Source organism: Aplidium turbinatum, chromosome 7, assembly GCF_918807975.1.
Source record: "Aplidium turbinatum chromosome 7, kaAplTurb1.1, whole genome shotgun sequence".
Lineage (NCBI taxonomy): Eukaryota > Metazoa > Chordata > Ascidiacea > Aplousobranchia > Polyclinidae > Aplidium > Aplidium turbinatum.
In genome coordinates this window covers 9,868,169-9,894,462 of record NC_137478.1, presented here as the reverse complement: position 1 = coordinate 9,894,462, position 26,294 = coordinate 9,868,169, and the positions used below count along the sequence as shown (strand labels likewise).

General features: G+C 38.8%; 1 protein-coding gene and 2 non-coding genes across 4 annotated transcripts; 2 read left to right on the top strand and 1 right to left on the bottom strand.

The window, feature by feature from the left end:
• Positions 1-123: 123 nt before the first annotated feature.
• Positions 124-14,953, bottom strand: LOC145774751 (PDZ and LIM domain protein 7-like). Of its 2 annotated transcripts, none has more exons than XM_082586053.1 (9): positions 14,733-14,953; positions 12,327-12,478; positions 10,646-10,760; positions 10,097-10,201; positions 8,498-8,622; positions 8,078-8,264; positions 6,046-6,166; positions 3,536-3,651; positions 124-2,687 (listed from the first exon to the last, which is right to left on the bottom strand). In XM_082586053.1, exons 1-9 carry the CDS (start codon positions 14,823-14,825, stop codon positions 2,595-2,597), a joined length of 1,107 nt encoding a protein of 368 aa, XP_082442179.1. In that variant the 5' UTR covers positions 14,826-14,953; the 3' UTR covers positions 124-2,594. The 2 variants fall into 2 exon arrangements, with proteins under 2 accessions (XP_082442179.1, XP_082442180.1); XM_082586054.1 differs by lacking the exon at positions 14,733-14,953 and adding an exon at positions 14,022-14,148.
• Positions 14,954-24,102: 9,149 nt separating this feature from the next.
• On the top strand, positions 24,103-24,209 carry LOC145774927 (U6 spliceosomal RNA). Its single transcript, XR_014290099.1, has one exon. It is a non-coding gene; the product is annotated as a U6 spliceosomal RNA (small nuclear RNA).
• Positions 24,210-25,654: 1,445 nt separating this feature from the next.
• On the top strand, positions 25,655-25,761 carry LOC145774921 (U6 spliceosomal RNA). Its single transcript, XR_014290094.1, has one exon. It is a non-coding gene; the product is annotated as a U6 spliceosomal RNA (small nuclear RNA).
• Positions 25,762-26,294: the final 533 nt, after the last annotated feature.

Here is a 26,294-nt window from a genome sequence, read left to right as displayed (position 1 = left end):
GTATTCGATTCGTCAGAAAATTTGCTTGTCTTGGTACCGGTATCGTCTTAATCCCAGCAAAAGCGTAGTTCAAGCTTTTTTGATAACCTTGATAGATGAAAGAAGCGAAAACACAAGTGATTTTCGGCATCTTTATTGGCTAATATTTTGCGCCAACATCACAATACTTTTTAATCATCAAGTTACAAGAATATAATTGATTTTGATAAGCAGTAACGACGAACACGTATAATATATGGGCAATATATAGGCTGGTAGTACAACATCTATGAGCTTAGACGAGAGGCTGTATTAACTATAAAAGTTATAATGCAGCATGCACGCACTTTTTTCTTTATGATGTTTGACTGCCCAAACAAGCTAAATTGTGTTACTTCTCTAACTAGTGCAGTAGGGGAGAGTGGGGTTAGTTGAAAAATGATCATTTTTTTAACTCTCGATAACTTTTTTAAATATTTACTGCCATGTGAAGTAGTTTATAAAAGCACATAATCCATGTTAGTTTCGATTTGTTGAGTCAAGGTATACCTGTTTGGCTGACAATTTTCTATTTTCTTACTTTCGAAGTAAAATTTTTGGCGTATTAAAAAACATCTTATACGTCGATATCGTTAAAGATAGGCAGAAGTTTTTTGGTGTGTGTCAGCTGTAGATGTTCAACAACACTGAGACATAAACAAATTTTAGTCCAATCCGCCATGCTTGAATATTTTAGGAAAATAGTTTGTCATATGCTAATGGGGCTAGCTGGAAAATAGTGGGTTGGGTTAGTTGGAAAATTGTTTGATAACGGTATGACTATGTAGTACGATACGAGTATATCGTCGCGGTATGATAATAAGTAGTATAAGCTCCAATGTATTTGTTTTAAGCAGACATATGTTGTAAAATTTTAATTTGAATAACTTGGAAAGTGTTATATATACGGCATCACAAGTTTTAATAATGCGTTTATTAAAAAATGGTTTTACGATGATTAGGTGTAGAATTCATTGCATTTTGATTTTAAAGCAGGTAAACATATTTACTTACAACCCCATGTAAATGTTTGTTGGTTGAAAAAAGAGTATCCAGTTCATTAGTGGGCATTAAACTGACGTTTTTCAACTAACCCCAGGCATGGGGTTAGTTAAAAAATCAATTGTATGTTTGTTTATTTTAAATTTGCATTAAAAGTTAAATTGACTAAATACTTATTTTTGGTTGTATGATAGAGGACACCATATAGATGATAATTTAAGCCACTTTACGTTGTCAGGTTATGCACCCATTGTTTTAAATTTCACATTAAAAAAAAATCTTTCCGACTAGCCCCACTCTCCCCTAAAGCTAGAATATCTATTTGCGTGAGTTTACAGTAATAGGCCTACACGAAAAGGATAAAAATTCCGCAATATCATGACAAGTGGATTCTGATTCAATGTGAATGGAATTGGGCTGATCGACCAAACGATTCTACTCCAGCCCTTTGCATAAAACAAAATAATACATTCATGTACCAGTATTTAAAACTTTTCAAAATGGGGTGTGACCTTGTTTAAATATAAACGTGCGTTCAAGCAGAAACGGAATAGCCACTGCGTGTTTAAGCAAAGAGCGGGTATCAGATAAGCCAGGGGCGGGCAATTCTCCAGTATGTATGTAGACCCGAACAGAACAAGTAGATACGTGGCCATCTTTCTCACGTTAGCAAACGTGGACTCATTCAGTGACGTATAAAATTTGTGAATGCTTTCAGATTGGAATTTCTCTTTCAGGATAGAGTCACACTGCAGATCAATCAATTCCAGCTGGACAGCATCTGGTACCCTTTAAAAGTCAGGTGTAAAGGGTGATGAGAAGATATCAAACTCAGCAGAAAGTTTCTGGAAGTTCACAAAGCGACGACCAAATTCATTGTCTAGTGCAGATATCATATTGGTGTAGCCTACTTCTCAATTGTCATCATCTGGGGTGCCATAATTTCGAGTCTTGGAAAGTGTATTGTGATATTCTGACTGAGCTGACGAGAAAACAATTGATCTATTTTTTCCGGCTTGTGCTTGAGGCAAAGCTTGAGACTAAAGGAGATTCAAGCAAGAGACAAAGAAAAAGATAGAAAAGCCTTTTATGACGGAACACATGCTTGTCACTTGACTAAAAACAAAGAACTAAAGAAAAACTAACAGTCACTATTATTTGACGTAGTAAGCAAATAGTGAGGGATTGCGGCAGACAGTGGGTGCTCTGGTCACATTATAATGTAAGACCGGACACTTGTCTGAGGGCAGTTTAAAATCCCGTCACTGGCCGTATGTTGCCCGCCCCTATGGTAAGCGACAACCTACAGTGCAAAAGCATTGAGTCTATGGAAGCCAAAGCGACGACTTTTTATTTCAGAAAACAGAGGTCGAAACCACGTTTCAATGAAAAAGATTGCAACATTTCCGATGATTAAATGTAACTTCTACATATCGAGGTAAAAATTTGTGAATCTTTTTACTTGATACAAATTTGCAACAATGTTGTCGCTTGGGAATGATTTCAAACTTGGTTTTCTTATGCAAACCACCAGCGGCAGTAAAGAGCTAGTATGTACATAAATTTGTTGATGTCTATGCCACCAGGCCAGCATTCCTGTGGTTGCTGCAGACTGGTTTGTCGTTGACAGAAAAAAATCCAACATTCTTCAAGTCGCAATGGCACACCTGAAAATAACATGAACATAATAGGCTATAGGAGGAATAAAGCTTTGTAAAGGGACTCTGATAACAAAGAAGTCGGTGTAGCCTATATAGTAGGTATAAGCTATAACAATAGCTGAGTTGGTTTTAAACGGCCGACTTTGTGCACCAAGAAACCGCTAGATCAACGGCGCTGGTTCGGCTATAGGGGTATGCGCTTAAGCAACGGATTTTAACGATTGCTCTCCATTTACAAGCACCTAATGGATGGAACAAGTCTGAGCATGCGCGTTGGCCTACTTTGGCTGCTCTCAGTCTCCAAGCACAGACCGAAAAATGCTTAAAGAACAGACCATCGAGCACAAAACAAAACGCAGATTCTCTAACAGCCTACAGGAGAAAGACAAACTTTTGATGACGACATCACACGTTCACTTCTCTCCTGCCTCTTCACTCCCACTTGGTTCTGAACTTCAGAGAAGGGAGTGGGTGACACTGAACCGAATAAGAACGGGAGTTGGCCGCTTCAATGCTTGCTTGACACGCTGGGGCATAAGGGACTCTGCTGCTTGTCAGTGCGGTGCGACGGAGCAAACAGCTAACCACATCATCTTTGGGTGTCCCATCTATTCCCCTCCCAATGGAATAACAGGCCTCCGCACAATTGACGATCTGACGAAAAGTTGGCTCCAAGTCCTTCCATTCGGCTGATCACAAACTTTCTGCTTCATACGAACGACGACGACGACGTTCACTTCCACTTCTTTGTGATGCATTTGTTGACAGCGAAGATCAATCAGCGGATTAGATTTAAAGAAATACAAAATATAACATCTTAACACTTAACAGTAGTAGAAATTTCCACGGCTTACCGAGCAAGAAAAGCACTTGTCGTGCCATTGTGCTTTGATAGCTTCAACGTAGTGGTCTCCAGCCTCTATGGGACGATTGCACGCTTTGCATACGGAACCAAACTTCTTCTTGTAATCTAAAAATTACAAGTTCATTTAAGCATAAGTGTCGTTGATAACATAGTAGTATTATTTGGTTGAGGCAGCCGAACAAAGCTTTGCATCAATCGCGTTTTTTCATAGAAACGCTTTTTAATTTTTTTCTTTATTGCAAGTGATTTGAGTGTTTCCTAACGCTAGAGGTAGGCTTCACGTTTGCTTATTTTGCCAAGCACAGTAAACTTTGGGAAAACTTATTATGGTTTAGGTTATGCCAGATATGATGACATCAGGGGTCTAAGTTTGAAAAAAAAAATAAACTAAAATTTCTTTTATCATAAGGGAGTAAAGTAAATAGCTTATAACGGCCTGCATTGGAAATAACAAAAATTTGTAGTGAAAGGCTACTATCGGAGTTACATGCTCTTCAAAAACTTCAAACGAACACAAAACGGAAGGATCGAGCAATGCTGGTTGAATAGTCATTGCCCGATAAGTCAGTTAGATAAGCGCCCGACTGCACGAAAAAACCTCAAGATCAGGCGGTGCTGGCTCTGCTCACGAGGTGTCCGTATGAGTAACGCATTTTAAGGACTATTCTCCATTCAGCGCCGCTTAGCGGATGAAATTCACAAGCAAAACCACTTCAACAAACGAAAACGTAACTATCAATTTCAGTTTCCGGCCTGCATTATTAATTTAAAGCCTCTATACTGAGCCATTGCGAAACTTCCGAGATTAAACTCTAAAAACGCTTTTGAAGTCCGAGGATAAATAGTTAACCAATCAATCAACTTTGATAGAGCAGTGGGACAGCTGACATCAAGCCCAAGAATATATTAAGCGACACCTAAGAGAGGGAATAGTGAAGAGCAGCAATCGGAGACTTTATCTTGTCGACTTTGGTCATCAAACCTACGTCAGCATGGTAGCCAAAATTCCTTGCGAGCATAAAGTGTCCGATGTAAACTTCCTGAGAAAAATTGTCAACCGAACAATAGAAAGGTTTCATTGCACTGAAATAAAATTGCTTGCAAATACGCATGCGAAAATAGGTTCTATTAACTGAAAATACAAGCTCATAGATCTCATAAATAAAACGACAAATTTGAACCTTCCATGAGCTCACAAATGGAGAGGGTGGGGTAAGATGAGCACCTTTTTGCTTAAGTCACTTTTACAAAAGAACGGTTTGCTTTGGAAAATTTTAATTGGGTGAACTTAAAGCACTAGTGAATCAGCTACATTTTAGATTGAGTTTTATCACCTTGCGATTTTTATATTTTTTTATATTGATACTTATTCGCGTGTTGCTCAACTTACCCCGGCATAAATTGTATGGGGTAAATTGAGCAATGACCTGGGGTAAGTTGAGCAATTCGATTAAGTTGAAGCATTCCCCTGTCAGTTTGTTTGTATAATTGCGAGGCATTATGCTTCACAACACTGTTTTTTTTATCCAATACGAACCTAAAAAGACACAAATTCAACAGTTCAAACATTAAATAAGCTAAGGCTATTTCTTTTGGGGTAAGTTGAGCAACTGCTCCAACAGACAGTACTTCAACTAGCATTGCACACTTTACCCCATCCTGATTTTTGTGACAAAATTACAAATATTTAAAAAAACTACAAGACTAACCAACCTGAACGTTTTATTGAATATCCTCACACTTTATGCTTACCAATACAAAAAAACAGATTTGATTTACATAGTGTAACAATAAAGTTATTCAGTTTTTGGCAAAAAAATAAACATTTTGAATTTTCGACATAAGCAATATAATCTGATATAATTGCGTGCCATTGTAAAATGCAATTCTCAGTGGACATAACAAATACATTGAATGAAGTGGCATTATGAGTGATACATCCAGAATAAAAATAAAAAAATTCCGCCGACTCGTTTTTCCAAAAACAGGGGTTGCTCATCTTACCCCATTGCACACTTTACCCCAGTCTCCCCCTATAGTCGACTATACTATCCCTAAAAAGTGTCAAATGTAGACTCTGCAAACACCCATTTCAAATATCGCGTAATTTGCTTTGTTTCTACCACTAAAACAAGATCAGTGTTTCATATTCATATCTGTGCAGTTAGCATAAAAAGTTTTGAAAGCAGTAGGCCAATCGTTTCTTTTGTTTGCAAGATATTGGAGCAAAACCTACTGCCACACTGTTGCAACCATTTGCTTTGGCATGGACAGGTTTGTCATTCTAATGTGAAGAGTGCATCTGAGTCAATGGCTGTGATTTAGAGGTCGTTTCGTTGTTAATACCAACATGCCCAAATGCATAACATGGGCAATTAAAACCTGTAAATCAATTTTTATACAAATCCATAAAAGAACGATGACACAGTGGTAACTTGACTACAGTCCTTTAATTGAAACTTCGTTTGTGATAGCATTGAAGATTCATAACAAACTTACCTGCTACGCAATATGGCTTGTCATTGTCCAACTGAAAAACACCGTCTTGGAAGGACTGCCCGCATTCAGAACACACAAAACATTCCACGTGCCAGGTTTTATTCAGAGCGTGCATGACTTGCTGAAACAGCACCAGTAAGCTGTATTAATTTCTCGTGCTTGGTAATAAAACCATTGGGTCGATAGCTAAAGTAGAAGTTAAATTGCCTGCCTGTCAATGTTACAGATTAAGTTCATTTTTTTATTAATGAGACTAGCTCATTAGAATGTTAGTTTTAAAAATTACTTTTAGTAAAATGAGAAAATGTTTGAAAAGCTTCCCAGAACGTGTGACAGGTCGAGCTATCCTTTCACTTGCTTGTCCTTGTTAGTACAAGAAGCTTCTATAACCCGAAGATAAAACCGGAAATTTTGTCATGAAACGTCTTAGTATGAAACGACGTAAATTACGTCACTTCTTTTCAATAGCTAGCGGAATGTAAAGAAAAGTCCACAGCGATAAAGAATGGATTCTCTGTCGATGGACTGCCAGCCTCCATGTCTGTGAACGTTTATTTCTAACAATATTCAACCCTGTCTACATTAAGTCGACATTAATCAACGTTAAATTAGCAAGGAAAAGTTTGACTAGTTGAAGGTATCACTATTAACGCTAAAACGAATTTACAGGTAACATAACTTATGTGTCATCAAAAAATTGTACTTGGGAAATTTTTATTAACGATTTATAATAATAAGGCCAGCTACATAGCCGAGCGGTGAGAGCCTTGGTACAACACTCGGAGGGCGCCGGTTCGACACCGCTCAAAAGCATTTGGCTGTGTCTTTGGCAGGACACGTAAAATGTCTGATGGTGAACATGAAGATTTGCTTCCTTGCCTTCTGTTCCATTAAATCTAAATCTTCAACCACGGTCTTGGACACGACAATAAATAACTCCATGTGTGTGTGTGTTTTTATTTTTACAAAAACTCAACAAAAATTAAAAATCAATGTCTATTCAGCTGAAATAAAAAGCCTTTTCATTCCTGGTGTGGACACTTTTTGTTTTGTAATACTAACGCTTGTTGACAGACAACACCTAACCATCCGTATTGGGGATTTTATAGTTTTCCATTTAGCAATCACATCTGTTACGACCACATCCGCATTGATGGGTTTCATGATATGACGGAAAGTAATAAGCTTCCGGTTTAGGACACTTGAGATTTGCGTGATGCACCAAGTCTAATCACGATGCGGTATGACCATATGAAAGCCTACTATCGTACTGTGGGAACAAACTCAACCTTGTGCACTTGTATTATACAGTAACCGCAAGTTTCTATCCTATTAGGGCAGTACCACTCATGAATCACATTGATGGTACTTTACAAGTAGCGATGTATGTAAGAGTGAGAACCAACTCTCCCCAGAAAGCTAAAAAGCACCTGATCCGCTTTGTAATATTTTGCGTCAAATGTGTGGTTCTATGCAAAGTGTGGTTAGTGTACCGCTTCAGCAAAGTTGGCCCCCATGCTACAAAAGTCTAGTCGCACCATTGAAAACAATTACTGTAACTGTAAATTTTATCATGTTTTCATCTACCTTTTTTGGCTCATTGTCCGTTTGCACAAACTTGGCATTGTAGGATGGCAAACAAAAGTGCATGTGTGATTGTGCATTAGTGCATGCCTTGGTGACACAAACCACAAATTAAGCAGGCATCGTCTAATGCAAATGTTTCATCCATTTTAACAGTGTTTTATTATTGGTTTACACACTGTCATAGAGGGCTGTAACACATCGAACATTAGCAGACCACAAATGTTTCACCAACTACCCAAATAATGCAAATTGAGCCCTGCTTTTATCAAATAAAAATAAATGGTCAGATGGTTCAGTATGAATCTGAAATAAACCAGAGAAAAAGTCTTAAACTTTGTACTATAAAACATGTGCAAAGCAGATTAGTCTTGATTGTTCGGGGCTAGGGTGCAGTCATATACATTATACAAGTAGCTTGCCAACTAATTAGAATAATTAAACTTACTCCAACTATTTTTTTAGAGCATTTTCCACAAGTATGAGCGAAATGCTTCTCATAGCAATCAGAGCAGTAACGTTTGCCATTTTCTTCGATGAAACCGCAGTTTTGCAAGGAGCGCCTGCAGTTGGGTGAGGCACATACAAACTCCTCAGGGTGCCAGTTTTTTCCTTGTGCAGTCAAGTAAGGACCCCTGACAAGACGGGGTATTTTTTACATTATTTCAAGGAAACAAATAAAATCAATTCACAATAAGAGCTTGAACATCATCTACAGCACAATGTGCACATTCACATTAAATCAAAAATGTGCCCAAGTTTTAAAATCAAATATCGCAAGCGTATGTCAGACTAATAATAATAAAAAGAAAGAATCGATTTCAAAAGATAAATTGTTTTACAAGGCGCAAACAGTTGAAACAAATACTTGATATTTTGCTTGCAGCCTTCACAAATAAGTTCCTCTGTTCCACTTGCTTGTTGCGTGGTCACAGGAACTGTCACAGCTGGTGGTGGGGCCGGGAAATCATCTTGTGGTGGTTTTGAATTACTCTGGCATGACACATTTATAAACATTAATAACATGTTATAAAATGATTCTTATGACACTGTAGTTTTAAGAAACCATATATTTTGTATTTACACTGCTTCGATGCATAGGCCTAAACTACCCTATACAACCACTACTATAAAGTACTGCTCTGGCCTTTTTAATGTAAATCTTTTCTAGCAGTCATTGAAACGTTCATCTAATTCAGTGGTTCTCAAACTTTTTCAGCTTGTGGCACATTAGAAAAAAATATAAAACGCACGCGGCACACTTACAAAAGAAGAAAAGTTGCACTTTAAAAAAGATTATTTTCACCTGTCAATGCGATAGATGTGCTTGTTTATACCAATATAAGCTTCGACTGAAACGAGGTTGCATTGTTGACAAACATATACCCGAATTTCATCGTCAATTCCAAGCAGTCTCTCTCGTTTACAGCTTTTAATTTCAGTCAAAACAGAAAAGCCATGTTCACATACAGTAGCCATGAAGATGCAAATGGCAATATAATTTTGATTGCTTTTGCACAGATCACGAAATAGGATTTGGAAGCAGACAGCCAAAACGCATCCAAGTTTTTTTTTGTGGAAACAGCGTTTGAAAAACGGGTCGTTTCGGAAATCAATGAGCTGTTCTTTTTCTGCAGAAAGATTGCTTGATTCATTGCTTCCAAATGGTGGGAAGTAATGTTAGCAATAGCAATAGCTAACATAGCAGCCCAATAGTGACGTGGCAATTACCCTGCTGTATCGGCAATGCCATAATTGGTTTCATCGTCACATGTGCTTATTTATCATCTATTGAAGGAGTTAAAGCGCTTTTAAGTCGCATGCTTGTCTGAATGGCTTATTTTAAATATTTATACAGTTCTTTTCCAAAATTTCAAAAAGATTCGCGGCACACAGCTTGAGAATCACTGATCTAATTAATGCGAAGGTAAAAGTGGATACATAGGAGTTGTTTGATTACTTCACTGACGTTTCGCGCACCATGATAATGCTCATCCTCAGAGCGAATGCCGAATAACGTACAATGCACATTGTCATGGTGCGAGAAACGACAATGAAGCAATAAGACTAGATAGGCTACTTTGTTTAATTGTTTTATCATGTTATCTATTATAGATATCTACTTTTACTTTTGCATTCATTAAGTGAGAGTTGCATCTACTGCTAGAAAAGAAGACATTAGGCTACTGAGTGACACCCAAACTTTTCAACAATCTTTAAAACATATCAATTGCAAGCTTGCTTTATTTGTATGATCAACCTCAAAGCGTAGTTCAGTCACCAAGGAGGAATAATACTGGCACTAAGACTGAAGGAACATCCTAATATATATAACCAAATTTTTACATCTAAGTGATTTACATTGTACGGTAAATGAAAAAATAGTAGATTTTCATTTAGAAATGTTTACACTTTCGTTTACAAATGTTGCACTTAGTAGTCTACTGATAAAAACTAATAATCACACCTGCTGCAGCATGTCTGTAGGGGGAGGAGGTAAGAAATCATTGTTGCTGACGTAAGAAGTGGGTGCTGAAACCGGGGTTGGTTTGCTTGGTTGCCATGTCTTGGGCTGCTCGAACATTGACAAAGAATTAAATTTTGTGTTGCACTGACAACAATGGATAAAAGATGAAGCAAAAGCCCCATCCAATGCTTGATTTCATGTATCTCACGACCCTGCGATCGTTCCCTAAGTACAAAAACAACAACTGTTGGGCCTACTTCAGTAGTAAAAAACTCAGTGGGCTAGGGCTATGGTTGGATGAATTGTTTCGACTGTTGTCGCAGCCATGGCTATACCGAAGTTAAAATTACTTATTGTACTTTTTCTCAATACTTTCTCTATACCGTACCACTGTACCAATGCCTCATCTGAGGTTTAGTATAGACCGATGAAAACCGCTGTGCTGCAAAGCAACAAATGTCACGAAGACATTTGTGCTCATAATAAGACAAGAAGTTTGATGTTAAAATAGTACGTTTTAGAAAAGCAGCATTTATGGTTGGAACATACTGTAGGAGCGGTTGATGGCGTGTAAGTGGATGGTTTGGGAGGAGAACTGTAAGATGGTGCAGGTGGATTGGAGACTGCTGGAGGATTTCCGGCTGGCCGCTGTCCCGTGGAGCCACTAAATCACAAACAAGAAAAACTAAATAATGAGTTTCATATCATTTAAGTACCAGGTGAAAAATAACGAGGCTGAATAACTTAGGAGACGAAAAAAGGGTGAAGGTACCTAAAAAAATATTGCTTTATTGACACGCATAAAACCAATGTGGTAAACACTTGATGGAAGCCATTAGCAGTATGAAAAATCAACGTCAGTCAAGTAAGAATTCTTGCAAAAAGAATTTGGTGATACAGTTATATTTTTCCTACACTACTATCAAAGAACATGTTTTTTTCAAAAGGGGTCGTTTAGTAAGGAATAGATTAACCGATTTAGTAGATGCAAAGCCTGAAGTAAGAAAACAAGGTTTTCACAGTTCTTTCTTTGTATGAAAACCATCCAGGTCTATACTGTACACACAGACTTTGCGAACTCTCAAATTTGACTGGCGTTTGACCTGGGAGGCTTGATACTTTGATAAAAAAGTCGTAAGTATATATTTCTGGTCAGCGAATATAATTGGTTAATATAGCCTTTGCGCATATTTTTGATTGATTTTGAGATACTTTTATGTTTTGTCCCATTGTTACTACACAAAAATTGCACTAACTGTAGGCACTTGTGCTGAAGCGTTATCTATGGTCAATGGTCATAAAACCTATTTTCTGCAACATGATAAAACATTAAATAAAGACATTTTTTTGGCATGAATGAATACCGAATAAAAAAATATCCTATTGCTAAATAGTCATTTATGTTGTGACATTCAACACAAGCGACTTCTATTGAACGAAGTATCACCCATGCGTTGATAATTCCACCCACACCCATACGAACTACAGGAAGGAAATACACAGTTTCTATCATTTCATAGTAGCTAAAACGACAGCACATGGTTTCTGATTTCAACTTACGCAGTGAAGAAGGAAGTCTATGATGCAGCTTTAAAAACTACCATTTCTCTCCAACTCGTTGATACTACACGTAGAAAAAACGTTGAACTTGGAACTGAATGAACTTGTGTTACAGCCTTACAGGTCATAAACCACGCACGCATTACCATATAATCCACAGACAGCAAGAAATGCCTTTTTTGACTCGTTTCTTTATTTGGCGAAGTTTAAAACGCACAAAAGCGAGTTTGAAACGACGAACATCAACAATGTAAATCAGACAGCTTTTGCTGGCTGAAATGCCACTACCTGCTGACCAGTGGTTATTTATACGCTATTTCTACGTGTTCAAGTGTTTGGTTGATGAAAAAATATGAAACAGGTTTCCGAAATTGCAAAGACTTTGTCATGGGATGTTAGGCTATTTCACCCCTAGCCAAAATGCAATACTTAACATTTGTTGGGGTCAATTGGGTGGTTTAAAGAAAAAGCTGCACGTCTAAGCGTAGTTCAAAAAAATAATATACTGTAGTGAATCATACAGCAATTTAAAATTGCCCACACAAAATAATGACAATTTTGTGTGAAAATTTTACAACTAAAAAATCTTTTCAAAAGGTATGTGAGACCAAACCAACTTTAAGAGGCCTAACTTTCTAATTCACAAAATAGTGTAAACTATTTACCGTACCTTTCAATCGTCAATACAAGCATGCTTGTAGAAGCCTTTACTCGATTTTGAGCTTCCAGGTGACTCAGTTGCCTTGTATCATCGTTGTTTATTGATACAATAACATCACCTGGTTTTAAGCCAGCAAGGTCAGCCTTTCCACCAGGGGTTACCTAAGGAGGAAGCATACAGTTGTAAAAATATACTTTTGCCCATATCAGGAGAAACCAATCACTGGAAAAAGATATCATGCTTGGTTTGGTCAGCAGAAAAAAAATGGGCAGTCCAAAACGAGACGGCTCGATACAGAAATAAATTACAGCAGATGAGAAAGAGAGCTGAAGGAGGTTGCAAGGAATTGAGAGCTGTGGAGGGGATGATTTACAAAGTAAAAGGGTTGAGTTTTTTCTGCCCTTTTTGAAATTTGATAGCAAGATTTTTACTCTCCTGGTCTGTCGTTTCATTTGCGTTCTGTTTTGTTTCTCTTTTTCGTTTTTGTTTTACTTTCTTTGTTTTTACTACTTTTTCTTGCGGTCTTATGTTCTTGGTGTGTTTTTAATACTTTTTTTTATTGCGTTTTAACTCTGTTACTTTATTTACTGACTTCTTATTGTGTATTGCGGCCCTCGGATCAATTTACAGGTGTTCATTTGGCTCTCAAAGCAATTTGAATTTGAGACCCTTGGCCTAAACACACTAGTTAGAGTGAATTGACAAAACCACGCCTGAAAACCATAGAAATCTGCAGTTCAGTAGCACCTAGAATCCTAGATCATGTCAAACAAAAATATGTTGTAACATGTCGATTTGTGTGGATACAAAACTGCTTCTTTTTGTTTTGTTAAAAAAGCAAAAACAAGTAGGCCTACATACTAATTTTGTTGCGTTGTCAACTCGAAACTGAACCGAAACCACAAGTTTCTTCAAACACAAAAAGCAATGAAAGGTGGCCTTACTCCACGCTCGGCAAAAAATAGTCATTTATGTGGTGTTCCAGTGATAGAAAAAATATTGCTAAATGAGTTTTTTTTTCTGTAAACCCTAGCTTACAAAACCAACCAAACTTCATGATCTGTTGGAAAATGTGAGATAAAGCATTCAAAAACATCATAGTTCAAAAACATCATAGTTAGCTTAGGACTACGATTATTTTAATCGTTTCGTTCTGTGTTTTGAAATTCTGATTCATTTCGATTAACCTTTCATGCAAAACAAAGTTGCTTTGATTTTAAAATACAGTAGAATTCGCCTATAGTGACACCTGAAGGGACCGCGGAAAAAGTGTCACTATAAGCGAAGTGTCACTATAGACGCATTTTACTCTACTGTAATCTATGCAAAAGTGACTTTGCAACAGGTGTCAGTATAGGCGAAATGTCACAATAGCCGAAGTCACTAATTGGCGAATTCTACTGTACTAACAAACAAAGCAAAATCAAAATTTATTCTGTTTCCATCAAGCCCACACTGCATTTACTGGAATCTTTAAGAAAGTTGTTCTTGATGATGATTGTGAAATTTTTATCCTCAGACTGTTATCACGTTGTTGAAGTGTTGTCTGTGACTTATTTTATTCACTAGTTGTCGTTGAATAGAGAGCAATCCTAACATATGTTGCTCTTGCTCAAGCATACACCCCTATAGAGCCGAACCAGCACTACTTGATTTTGAAGATTTGTGCACAAAGTCGAACGCTTATTGGTCAACAACACCAACCTGTATCCAAGGAAACGTTTCTTGATGTTGTATTTGTTTCATTTACTCAACTGAATGATAGCCAGCTGAGCTATTTAGTCGGCTTGGTGTGTGCAACACTTGCCGCAAAAAATGCTGCACATATATTTATTCAACCTACGCCCCAATCAATAAAGTACTGTTTTCTATATTCAAGGTAATAGCCTACCATAAAAATTAGGAAAATCAATATATTAAAGAAAAAAATACATAATTATTAATAAGCCTTGATGAAAGTATGTTTGCTTTCAAAGCATACGCTGTTTATTCCTTATAAGGTCATACAGTTGGTCATGCTTAGCGAAGATCTCTCGCAAAGCGGATTTGTTGACAGTAGAGTGAGACCAGTGGATTCAAAATTTATGTTTTCAACCAAACAGTCACATGACTCTCATAGGTAACTAGACTATACTTTATGTTTGTACGAAATAATTCTGTTTTGTTGAGCATAAAATCCTTAATTATCTGTTTAAGTGTTTGCAACTGCGACTGTAACTTTGTGTTTCGAGCTCTGTTCTCAGTTTTCTCTACCTCATGACAATCACGAAAACCACGCATCATAGTCATAGCAAGAAAATTAGCTGAAATATTTGACGGTGTGATATGTAATGAAATAATTATCTAGAAGTGAATTGAAAAGTAATATAAAAATAAAGTTTTCGAAAATCAGCATTTTACCATAACGTGGCTTACCTTGGATACTGCTAAATTAGCACGAAAATCACTTCCTCCAACCAATCTAAATCCCCAAGGACTGCCACCTCGCAATGTCACAACACTTTGCATTTCAATCAGACTGTGTTCCTTCAAGAAAACACAATGTAAATCACAACATTCTTACAACTGTCTGTGTTAGCAGAATCAAGACTGACTGTGGCTGCTTTGCTTCGACTTGGTCAACACCACGAGCTACACCTCTCAGAAAGGCAATGCTTGAAATGTTCACACATTTAATTGTACAAAAACATTTGAAGAAAACGCTTTGTTTCATTCAAAAGCACATTTTACTCAAAATATCGTTCGTAAAACATCAATGCTGTCTGAACACTTCAATCTGCTAACTCGTCATCGTGATAGACAATGACAACGCTGGCCGATGGACACGCCTACTCACGAAGCGTCACTCAGCAATGCAAACACGAAAAAAGCATTGCAGGGCTGAAAATTAAACATGATTAAAATCGTGGCCTTGTGGACGTTTTCTTGTCGCTAATCTTTAAATTTAAACCTGTTTTCGTCATTTCGTATTGGATTTTCTTATAGACCTGCAAATTCAGTATTTGACTGAATCTGGTTAAATTTGGCGAGCTATTGTTGACTACTACGCTATAACATACGGAATTCTAAAGGAAAACTTGTCGCTCATCCTGACGAACAAACTGTCCTGCCTGATTAACTTCTCATTAGCTGCATTTATACAGGGAGAGCAAGAAATTTTGGAAGAGTGGCAATTAGTAGCGCACCCAGAAAAAAAATTAGGGGGGAGGGGCTAATTCAGAAATGTCAGCCGAGTGATTTGCGACAATAGTGATAGTGATAATAGGCCAATGGCCCTTATCTTTGATTATTTAAAGGCACTCACGGCCCACTACCCACCGGTTGCCGATACATCAAGATTTGTTCTCCCAATCAGATTACAAGTTCGCCTACTGAACCCCATGCTACTAGCACCTTCAGCATTCTCATTCCTACGCCTACTCTCGCAATCTAGCTTCTATAAATCTCGAGTTTTTCCTCATGTATGACAAAATAGAATTAACTTTCTGTTTGCCAACACAAATAAGTGCGAAAACAACAACTAGCACGAAAACAGTTTGAAACAAAACAATAATTTTGTAAACAGTAAATTTGATGTGGACGTTTTTCTTACTTACAAAACTTTCAAAATTAGTTCGTATTTTCAACTAAAGTCCCACAGACGTTTTCCTCTGCTCAAATTTCGTATACAGTTTTACATGTCCGTGTGATTCGGCATTGATGTACGGTACATCGGTATGTCTACCAGACATTTGACCACGAGAGCATCTGAACTTTAAAAGTGCCATCAAAGACCATATCATGGAGTCAAGGGCGTCCGCACATAGGGGCAAATGGGGTCAGCTGACCCCCCCTGGAAAATTGTTGGATGAAAAAGCGAGAACATGCAAAAATAGGCAATTTTCTGAAAGGGGGGGGGGAGGGGTGAAGGTGATACGAGTGATGACTGGCTGGTTAAGCTCTCCGATTGTGATCATCACCCTTCTTCGTGAGTATCCCACTTCCTCTATTAATTTACGAAGACACCTATACGAGCTACCCGTAATCGCAAAATTCGACAACTTGAGCTCCTGTACTCTTAGAACCACATTACTAGTGCGGGCACTGGCTTTATCTCACATATATCTGAAGAAGGATAATTCACAGTTTCAAATAAAATCATCTCGTATTTCGTGAATTCAATGAAGCTGCACGTAACATTGAATCATACAGAAAAGAACAATCAGCCACCAGTTTAGTTAATCAGTTCTTGAATAAAAAGTGAAGTCGACGTGGGTCTTTGCCGAATTTTTCGATGACTTTTTGGATGAACAAATTTTGTCCGAGTTTATTCGGCTTCTGTGGACACTCATCATACACAGCCCGGATAGCCTGTCGTCAGACATAGTTGATCTGAGCCATGTTTTGACCCCCCCTCATTGTGCTGAATGATCTTTCTACCGTACAAGTAGTGGCGGGGAGGGTCAGTAATGTTATCATCGCTTGACGTACAGCTGGAAAAAGTTTCATAGTTTTCACCAAGTCCACAAATTCCAATTCTTCCTGGTTTTCGGACTGAGAAAATTTTCCTTTTATGGTTATGCCATACCACGACGCTAAAAATTGTCAAAGTTGTAGAATTGGTGTATGGTTTTGACCAGGGCTTTGTAGTCTGAACGGTCAATTTTCTCCATCTGCGCTGGATGCAGTCGGTATAACATGAATGCCGGCATGTTCGTCTCTGAGAAGCGGCTTTTCAGAGACTGGATTAAAGAGTCCATGTAAGGAACGTAAATGGAGCGGCGATAGTATTCCTCACTGGTGCCACCAGTAGGCTATTTGCTCTGAATACTTGACGCTAATTTTCAAATTTGCTGTTGATATAATCACAACTCATAACTTTTTTCTGTGTATGGTTTTAAAGATTATATAGACTCCTAAATACCATCGCGTAATTGAAATGCTTTTTTTTCTCTGTTCTTACCTTCCTTTACTATCTCTTCTTGGAACTATATTAGCCTTACTAGCAGTCGGTCGCTGCGGAAACCACACAGTTATGACAAAACAAAGTGCATTTTTACCCCAAATGTATATATTACACATTACGCAAGGTTCACTTGAGCACGATAATAGTACGCAATAAAACGATTATATAACTCTGATAATTTTTGCTCTGACCAATTTTGATAAAAATCAGTAGAAATGTAAACACTGATAAATTGTCTGGATGGTGTAATAGTCAAATTTTCAAAAAAATTTGCATTCGGCCGTAAGGGCAGAGTGAACCCACCTTGACCCCCCCTAACCGAAAACCTGCGGACGCCCTTGCATGGAGTGTTCTTTTTGTACAGATCGAAAATTCTCTGCTGACTCATTTAAAACTTTACGCACTGGCAAATCCCAATTTGACATCGAAATTCAGGAAGCAGTGTTAACCAAACGCTACGACCCAAATTTAAACAAACAATTAGCCTAAGCTGGAGGTCCATTCTCCTCAACATTTACTTGATGTAGCCTCATGTAGGTATCACGTTCTCTGTGGTGCAGATTTTTTTGTAGAAATTCATGTAGTTGCCTTTTCTTAATGTAATTTTACCTTCAAAAAGTTGAAATTTATTGCATTTTTATAAATATTTTCAGATTCTTGATGAGGGCTTAAATTAAGCCGAAAACGTTCGACTGTTAAAACTATTTGTAAATATGTAAAATATATTGTTATAATTCTCAGCCCTGTTGTATTGTTGTGTCTTATTCATATCTACCCTGTAAGCAAAAGGTATAAATGGGGAACATACAAAAACTTCATTTTTAGTGGCGGTTTGGGGGGGCTTGAGCCCCCTTAGCCCCATGCTGGGTGCACTACAGGAGGCAATTGCCCCCTTTGTCCTCTATTGGTTACGTCACTGTTTGTTAATGGGCTCGTTTTTTTTTACTAAAAATTGGAAAATAATGAAATTGTTTTAGGTGTTACAAATCTTTTCAATAATAGGTTAATACTATGTCAAAGTTAGGTTTAGACTTACCATAAGCTACGTTAGCTATGCACTCTATTTGGAGGACATAGCCTGAACGCGCCCAAATGTCCTCATTTTTTGCATATTAAACAAGTGAAAAGGAATGCACACGCATGCAGTTTGCAAAAACATCCATTAGTTGTAAAACTATAACCATAGAATTTGTTGACAAAAACTTGAAAAATGTCAAACTCAATTTATTGCACTTTTATAGTTTTGTTAGGTCATTTAATTTTGTCTGTTGTACATGACGTCACACAAATCAAACCACTTTTTTCATTGATAAAAATCTTGATTCGATGAAAAAAATCATTGATGCTAAGGCATCGCAATGTTTGTATAAAATTTCTTCCAACACTTAAACGTTGGTTAGTGTTTACATACATTAACACTTTTTACTGTTCAAAGTGTAGCCTAGGCTATAGGTTTCATAGTGAAAATTAGCAAAAAATTGACATTAAAATTCGATTATAGTGCAGGCCCTTAGGGGAATCTTTAGGCTAAACGTGTTACACGTTGTTTTTTTTTGCATACTTTTGCAGTTGGTCGACCCAACTTTGATTTTAGTGAGTGCCGCAACTTTTTGGGTCACGTGATCACCCCCAAATCGGGGATTTTAACTTAAAAAGCACACACAAATAAGTGAGACAAAACAAACACAAAATAATTTGATTGAGACGTCATTATGACGCTATCATTTTTTTTTTGCTTTTTTAACCTATTTTGGTCGTTTGCTGTTGGTTTTAGTTGCAGTACCGATTACTAAAACCATTTCACAATTTCCAAAAGTAGTTTCGTCATGATTGCATCGTTTATGACGTCATCATTACATTATAAGACTAGACAATTTGAAATTCAGGAACCAAAGGTAAGTTTATTCCGAAAAAAGCGATCAAATACTATCATTATAAGTTTTGCAAATGCTTAAAATTTTATAATACCAGTACAGTAAGCTATGACGCAATAATGACGTCATCAAGGGTATAACCAGAAGAGCAACTACTAGGGGTGAATTTCCCTTTTAGCCATGCCACTTTAAAATTTAAAATAATATATAGTTATGATGTACAAATCAAATGAATACACGACACCAGATTATGCAATGTCTGAGTCCACTGTCAATTCAAGATGAAAAAACAGGTAGGTTTTCGATGTTAAATTCCCACCATACGTAATTTGGTGTTAAAAAAATTCATACGACAAGTTTTTTCAAGCTACAACATAGAATTTAGAAAGTCAAAAGCATTTCTTGAATGGTCAGTGTGGATTGGAGATGAAACGTCAATGTGGAATGAAGATGAAACATCAGAGAGGATTGGCGATTTTGTGGTCGAATTGCATGTTTCGTACTCGGATGAACAAAGGCTTGTGCATTTTATGGATTTTGTCTTACAGGAAGATTGAGAGCCACAAGTAGACTGACAACTACAATGATCTATCATTTCGTGAATCGATGATATTAGCTTGAGGTCCAAAACGGAACAAACTGATTTGCATCATTATGTTTCCAACCCAAAGCTAAAAGAGAAGGTATAGTTGCTTGACATTTACGAGGCTTGATTTCCTTATTTCAGCTTGATATATCGCTCTGCGTGTATGCTGCATCAGAGCAGCTGACGTTGGTGGCAGCCTTTGAATAGTGCAACCATTGGTAAACATCATATAACGGCATTCGTCTACATCCGTGATAGTAGGACCATTGTCATAAAGAGCTATGACATACTTTTGTATGTCATTCATAGAACTAGGAGAGCTTTAGAAATTCAGAAAGTTAAAGAAACCACACATTTCGGTGAGATTAAGCATCTAAAAGTCCCAAGCCTTTTTTTCCAAAAACGAAACAGTAGCCTATCATAGCCTGTGATAGCATAAAACAAAGGCAAAGAAATGCAAATCATCGGAGATTGAGGTAAAGATGAAACAATATCATGGATTGGAATGAAGCGAGTTTTTTCTCCAACTCCAAATTCAACCCATATAGTTTACAGATTTCTAATTTGTCAAAACACGAAATTGCAATAATTACCACATCAGTATCTACTGTTTTGACTATGGCATCAGATTTTCTATGTTTCACATAGAGGAAACATTCGGGTGTCTGCCTCTTCGTGATCACACGCGGAAATCTCAGACATGTCCCATGTTTGATTGCTAAGAGCTGTATCTAAAGATGTAACAACAATCGTAGACAAGTTTGGATCGACTGAAGTTATCACAGCTTGTTGAACCAGTTGATACAACGCAGTTTTGTTGCCGTCATTTCTCAGAAACTCAGACCAGTTGAGAGGAAGACGAGTAGCCTATTACTTGTGACAGCCACGTAACATCCAGATCTTCGTCTGTTTCTTGCAGAAGATTTGAGGTTATATTTCAGATATACATCGAAGACAATGTCAACACGATTGTACTTTGCTGCCTTGCCAGTAAAGTAAGGGATAACGATAACGAGTGCGAAAGCCTCTACTCCGACTTCCTCCACGCCCCCCCAGGGCAACGACACCAACAGCTCAGCCACAGCTCTGTTAGTGAGGCTGGACTCAAAGAGGAAGGATCGCTGGACAGAAGCTGTTGAATCAATCGACTTCAAGCACTTCAGCCGCATAGCATGGAGTACATTGAACAAGTTAACTGGCAGATCACGTGTCTCTCGTCAACAATGTTCCCGTTTCAGCAAATTCCATCGCCTCACAACTCGTGGAGAACGGGAAATACAAATCGAGAGACCGTGAATCAAACAGATCCGTCTTACAAGAAATGACGGACCTCTGGAGGGTAACAACCCCAGACGGGGAGAACATCTCGGGTGAGTTCACCCCGGAGGAATTTTCCGCCGCCCTCCATCACATAAAGCCGGTTAAGCCCCTGGCCCTGACCACCTATGCCCGGAGTTGATACTCCATGCTTCTATCTCCTTAAAGTCCTGGTTAAAAGATTTCCTTTCCTGCTGTTTGCGCCACCTGAGGATTCCCTAAATCTGGAGAAAAGCCTTTGTGGTTGCAGTTCCTAAGCCGAAGAAGCTCCCAGGGGATCAGAAAAGCTACCGCCCAATCTCACTGCTCTGCATCCCTTTCAAGATCATCGAGAGATTCACCTACGCCCGTGTCGAACCAATAATAGGTTCGCAGTTCCCCCGTGAGCAAGCTGGCTTCCTACACGGAAGATCAACCGTAGATTAAGTCACACTTATGGCCCAAGACATTGAGGACAGTTTTTCGGCTAAGAAGAAGGTTGGCGCCGTGTTTGTTGATCTCACGGCTGCCTATGATACTGTATGGCATAGCGGCCTTACCTGCAAGTTACTCTGTCTGCTCCATGACAGACACATGGTCCATATGATGACGGAAGTTGGGCAAAGTTTTACCCTCACAACCAGTAGCGGTCGTCGAAGCAGACTACGCAGACTTAAAAACGGCGTCCCACAGGGCTCAGTCTTGGCTCCTCTCATGTTCAAAATATACATCTATGACTTGCCCCCCACCATCTCCAGGAAATATTCTTACGCAGACGACCTGGCACTCCTGCACTCAGCGGGAAATTGGCAGTCAGTGGAGAGGAACCTCAGCCAAGACATGCAAACACTATCAGCATACCTTTAGAAATGGAAGCTACAGCTCAGCAAGGCAAAGACAGTGTCGGCGGTCTTCCACCATAACAACCGGGAGGCACAGCGTGAGATAAACATCAACATTGATGGGGAGCGCCTGCCCTACTGTGCCGAACCTACTGTACTGTATCTTGGCATAACTCCGGACAGGTCACTCACGTACCGTCGACACTATGAGTCACTGCGCAAAAAAATTATCTACACGCGTCGCACTTTTGAGGCGATTGGCGGGTTCCGGCTGGGGAGCTGATCTCTCTCTCTCTCTCTCTTTCACACCCACCACATTGATACCGCCATCAACGATGCACTGCGTACTGTGACTGGATGGCTGCGTCCCACTCCGACATACTACCTACCCATCCTTAGCAGGCATCCAACCCGCTGAGCTACGCCGTAAAGGAGCCACGATTTCTCTCGCTTGCCGCGCTCTGGATCCTGACCATCCCCTCCATCATCCATGCAACATTCAAGCGACCACCACCTTCAAAGCAGCGGCTGAAATCAAGACGCCCCTTTGTGCCTACCGCACAACAACTACTTAAACACACAGAAAAAGTTGGTTTAAGTGTGGAACACTGGATGAACCACATGTGGAGCACGGAGTGGCAAAACCACACCTCCACGCTCCGTGACTTCATACCCGACGCCGATCCCCGTCCACCGGGGATGACCCTCGCAAGGCTTGCGTGGGTCAGGCTTAACCGCCTGCAAACTGGCATTGGCCGTTTTCGTTCGGATATGCACAAGTGGGGCCTGGCTCCTTCACCAAAATGCGAATGTGGTGCCACTGAACAAACCGCAGATCATGTCGTCCACCACTGCCTAACCCACCGGCCTCCACACAGTGCGCATGGTCTGAGAGTCCTAGACGACGAGACTGTTGAGTGGCTGATGATTTCCTGCCCTCCAATCTAACCTGGAAAGATCTGCTCATACGCCGATGATGAGTAGTTTTGTGGTAGTTACGTTCATGATAGGCCTATCACTAATCAACCTGTATAAAATACTAGTTATTGCCTACCTACTATACTAACATATAAGAAAAACATCTGGAAAAAAAATCACAAAACAAATTATGACGTCATTCATGATGCAATGCTGACGTCATATTTGAAAAGGGAATTATTTTAGCATTGGTAACTTTTTGTAACCAAAAAAGTAACACCAACAACAAACAAGCGACTACAATAAGAAAAAAACAAGCAAAAAAGTAATGTTATGACGTCACAATGACGTCATTAATAACATAATTTTGCGTGATTTTTATCTCGTGTATTTAGTAGTGGCAGTCAGTCCAAATAAAAAAATAATAACGTATCTAATTGCATAGAAATGCCGTGAAAAGAGCTCAAAATTGATTTGGGGGGAATCCCCGATTTGAGAGTGATCACGTGACCCAAAAAGTTGCGGCACCCACTAAAATTGAAGTTAGATTCATCAACTACAAAAAATGCAAAAAAACAACGTGTAACACGTTTAGCCTAAAGATGCTCATTTTTGCCCCTTATAAGGGCCTGCACTATCAGAGCACGTTTTAACTCAACATTTGGCCTGGACGTTTATTTTACCAATACGAACAACGCGCTAAGCCAGGGGTCACCAAACTTTTTTGCATGCGGGCCACTTTGGCACTAAGGAGAGCTGTGGCGGGCCGCACTACTAAAATTTTAGGTAGGTTGACTCTTATGCTAGAAAAGAACGCATTTCGTACCCAGTATCCAGCGTTACATGTTGTTCATATTTATGTTAGAATACCGCAGCAACAAAATTAATCGAACAACGCTACTGCCAGGCCAAGCTCCTTTTACAACACTTTTGACTTTTTTTTAACAATACCTAATAAACGAGCGAGGCGAGCGGTTTCATCAGAATATTCATCGCCAAGCAAGAGTGGTGTTGTCACTTCGCCTCACAAAGGATATCTTGCAATTAACAATTTCAGTAAACAAGGAGATGTTTGACACATCGTAATACAGGCAACAATAGTGACCTGCAAACATATCAGCGAAAAATAGGCTCCAATAACAGGGAAAAAGAAACCAGGCACCATGAAACAAATGCTTGTGGAAATCACCCAAAAATCGTAATTCATGAACAGTTTCATCCTTTTTGTAAGAGTCTATAAAACCGTCTTTCATTTGTTATAGACAACTGTCACTTGCGGTGCTTATCAGCGTGGCAAGAATTTGTTGATTAACAACATTTTGCAGAACTTGCTTCGGCAGTACATATACTAAAATTGGAACGATACAGAGAAGATTAGCATGGTCCCTGCGCAAGGATGACACGCAAAATCGTAAAGCGTTCCATATTTCATATAAAGAGAACACTGCTCGTGAATCACAATAACGGTGAAACACACACTAGTGTTTACATGACATTTGCAAACTTAAAATAAGCAACCCTATGCTCACAGACATTTTGGAAATTCGAAAACAGACGTTTTAATCAACCACTGGGACAGTGTGGCTAGACATCGCATTGGAATAGCTTCAAGCAACCTCCACCTAGAACTATAATCTGAATGGTCGGTCGGTGGAATCGTATGAAAAGCGAAAATATGCTTCCCAGAAAGTATTTTTTGCCTTCGTGCTCTTTAACTTCTCAAGAAAAGTATTTTTGGTTATACTTGTACGCTGATACCTTCCGCGGGCCGCAGCAATACAGCGTGGCGGGCCGCATGGGGCCCGCGGGCCGCCAGTTGGTGACCCCTGCGCTAAGCAATCATGGCAAAATTTAAAAATTTGTATTTTATCATTCCTTCCGACTACTTAGCCTTTGCGTACAATATATTGTAACAACTCATCAGATAAACATGGTCTGGAATGTAAAGCTTTAAGTCGTCACATTGACAATTGTTTGATAAAGAATAACATAGTTTTTACGTCTTTTTACTTTTCGTTGTTCCTGAACAGCAGTGGCGGCTCGTGGTCTCAAAACATGGGGGGGGGCTGCATCAACCAGTAGGCTAATAATCTAATATAAATAATTATAAACCTGTACCGGACTGAGTTATAAATGCACTGAGTTAGGGTTAGTAACACAGTAACATGTTCTTTTAATTGGCTGTCGTTTAATGTTTTTATCATTTAAAGCAGGGGTCACCAACCTTTTTTGCATGCGGGCCACTTTGACACTAAGGAGAGCTGTGGCGGGCCGCAGTAATACAATTTTAGGTAAGTTGACTCTTATGCTAGAAAATAACGGATTTCGTATACAGTATCCAGCGTTACATGTTGTTAATATTTGTCTTAGAATACCGCAGCAACACAATTAGTCGAACAACGCTACAATTAGTCGAACAACCAGGCCAAGCTCCTTTAACAACACTTTTGACTTCTTTAACAATGGCCACTTGTTTTGCGCACTTATAGCGAGGCGAGTGGTTTCATCAGAATATTCATCGCCAAGCAAGAGTGGTGTTGTCACTTCGCTTCACAAATGATATCTTGCAATTAACAATTTCAGCAAACAAGGAAATGTTTGACACATCGCAATACAGGCAACAATAGTGACCTGCAAACATATCTCCAATAGCAGGGAAAAAGGCACCAGGCACCATGAAACAAACGTTTGTGGAAATCAGCGAAAAATCGTAATTCTATCGTAATTCATGAACAGTCTTCCCTCAAAAAAAGCAATGAGTTGGTTTTTCATTCTTTTTGTGAGAGTCTATAAAACCGTCTTTCTTTATTATAGACAACTGTCACATGTGGTGCTTATTAGCGTGGCAAGAATTTGTTGATTAACAACATTTTGCAGTACTTGCTTTGGCAGTACATATACTAAAATTGGAACGATGCAGAGAAGATTAGCATGGTCCCTGCGCAAGGATGACACGCAAAATCGTGAAGCGTTCCATATTTTGCCAATTTATTATAAATTGAGTTGGCACACCGACCTATTTTGCCTACAAAAACTTGCATAAAGAGAATACTGCTCGTGAAACACAATAACGGTGAAACGCACACTAGTGTTTACATGATATTTGCAAACTTAAAATAAGCAACTCTATGCTTACAGAAAATCGAAACCAGACGTTTTAATCAACCACTGGGTCAATGTGGCTGGACATCGCATTGGAATAACTTTAAACAACCCCCACCTAGAACTAGGCTATAATCTGATTGGTCGGTCGGTGGAATCGTATGCAAAGCGAAAATATGCTTCCCAGAAAGTATTTTTTGCCTTCGTGCTCTTTAACTCCTCAAAAAAAGTATTTTTGGTTATACTTGTACGCAGTGGTGGATTTCCAGAAGATTGGCTTCCGGAGCGCTAGTTTGTTACTTTCCAAATGCGCTGTAAGGTGCCGTAGAAGAAATTCAGAAATATGCCTTTATAAGATTTTGAAACAACACACTTGATGTAGCCTACCTAAAACGTTGCTAAAGTAATTATCAT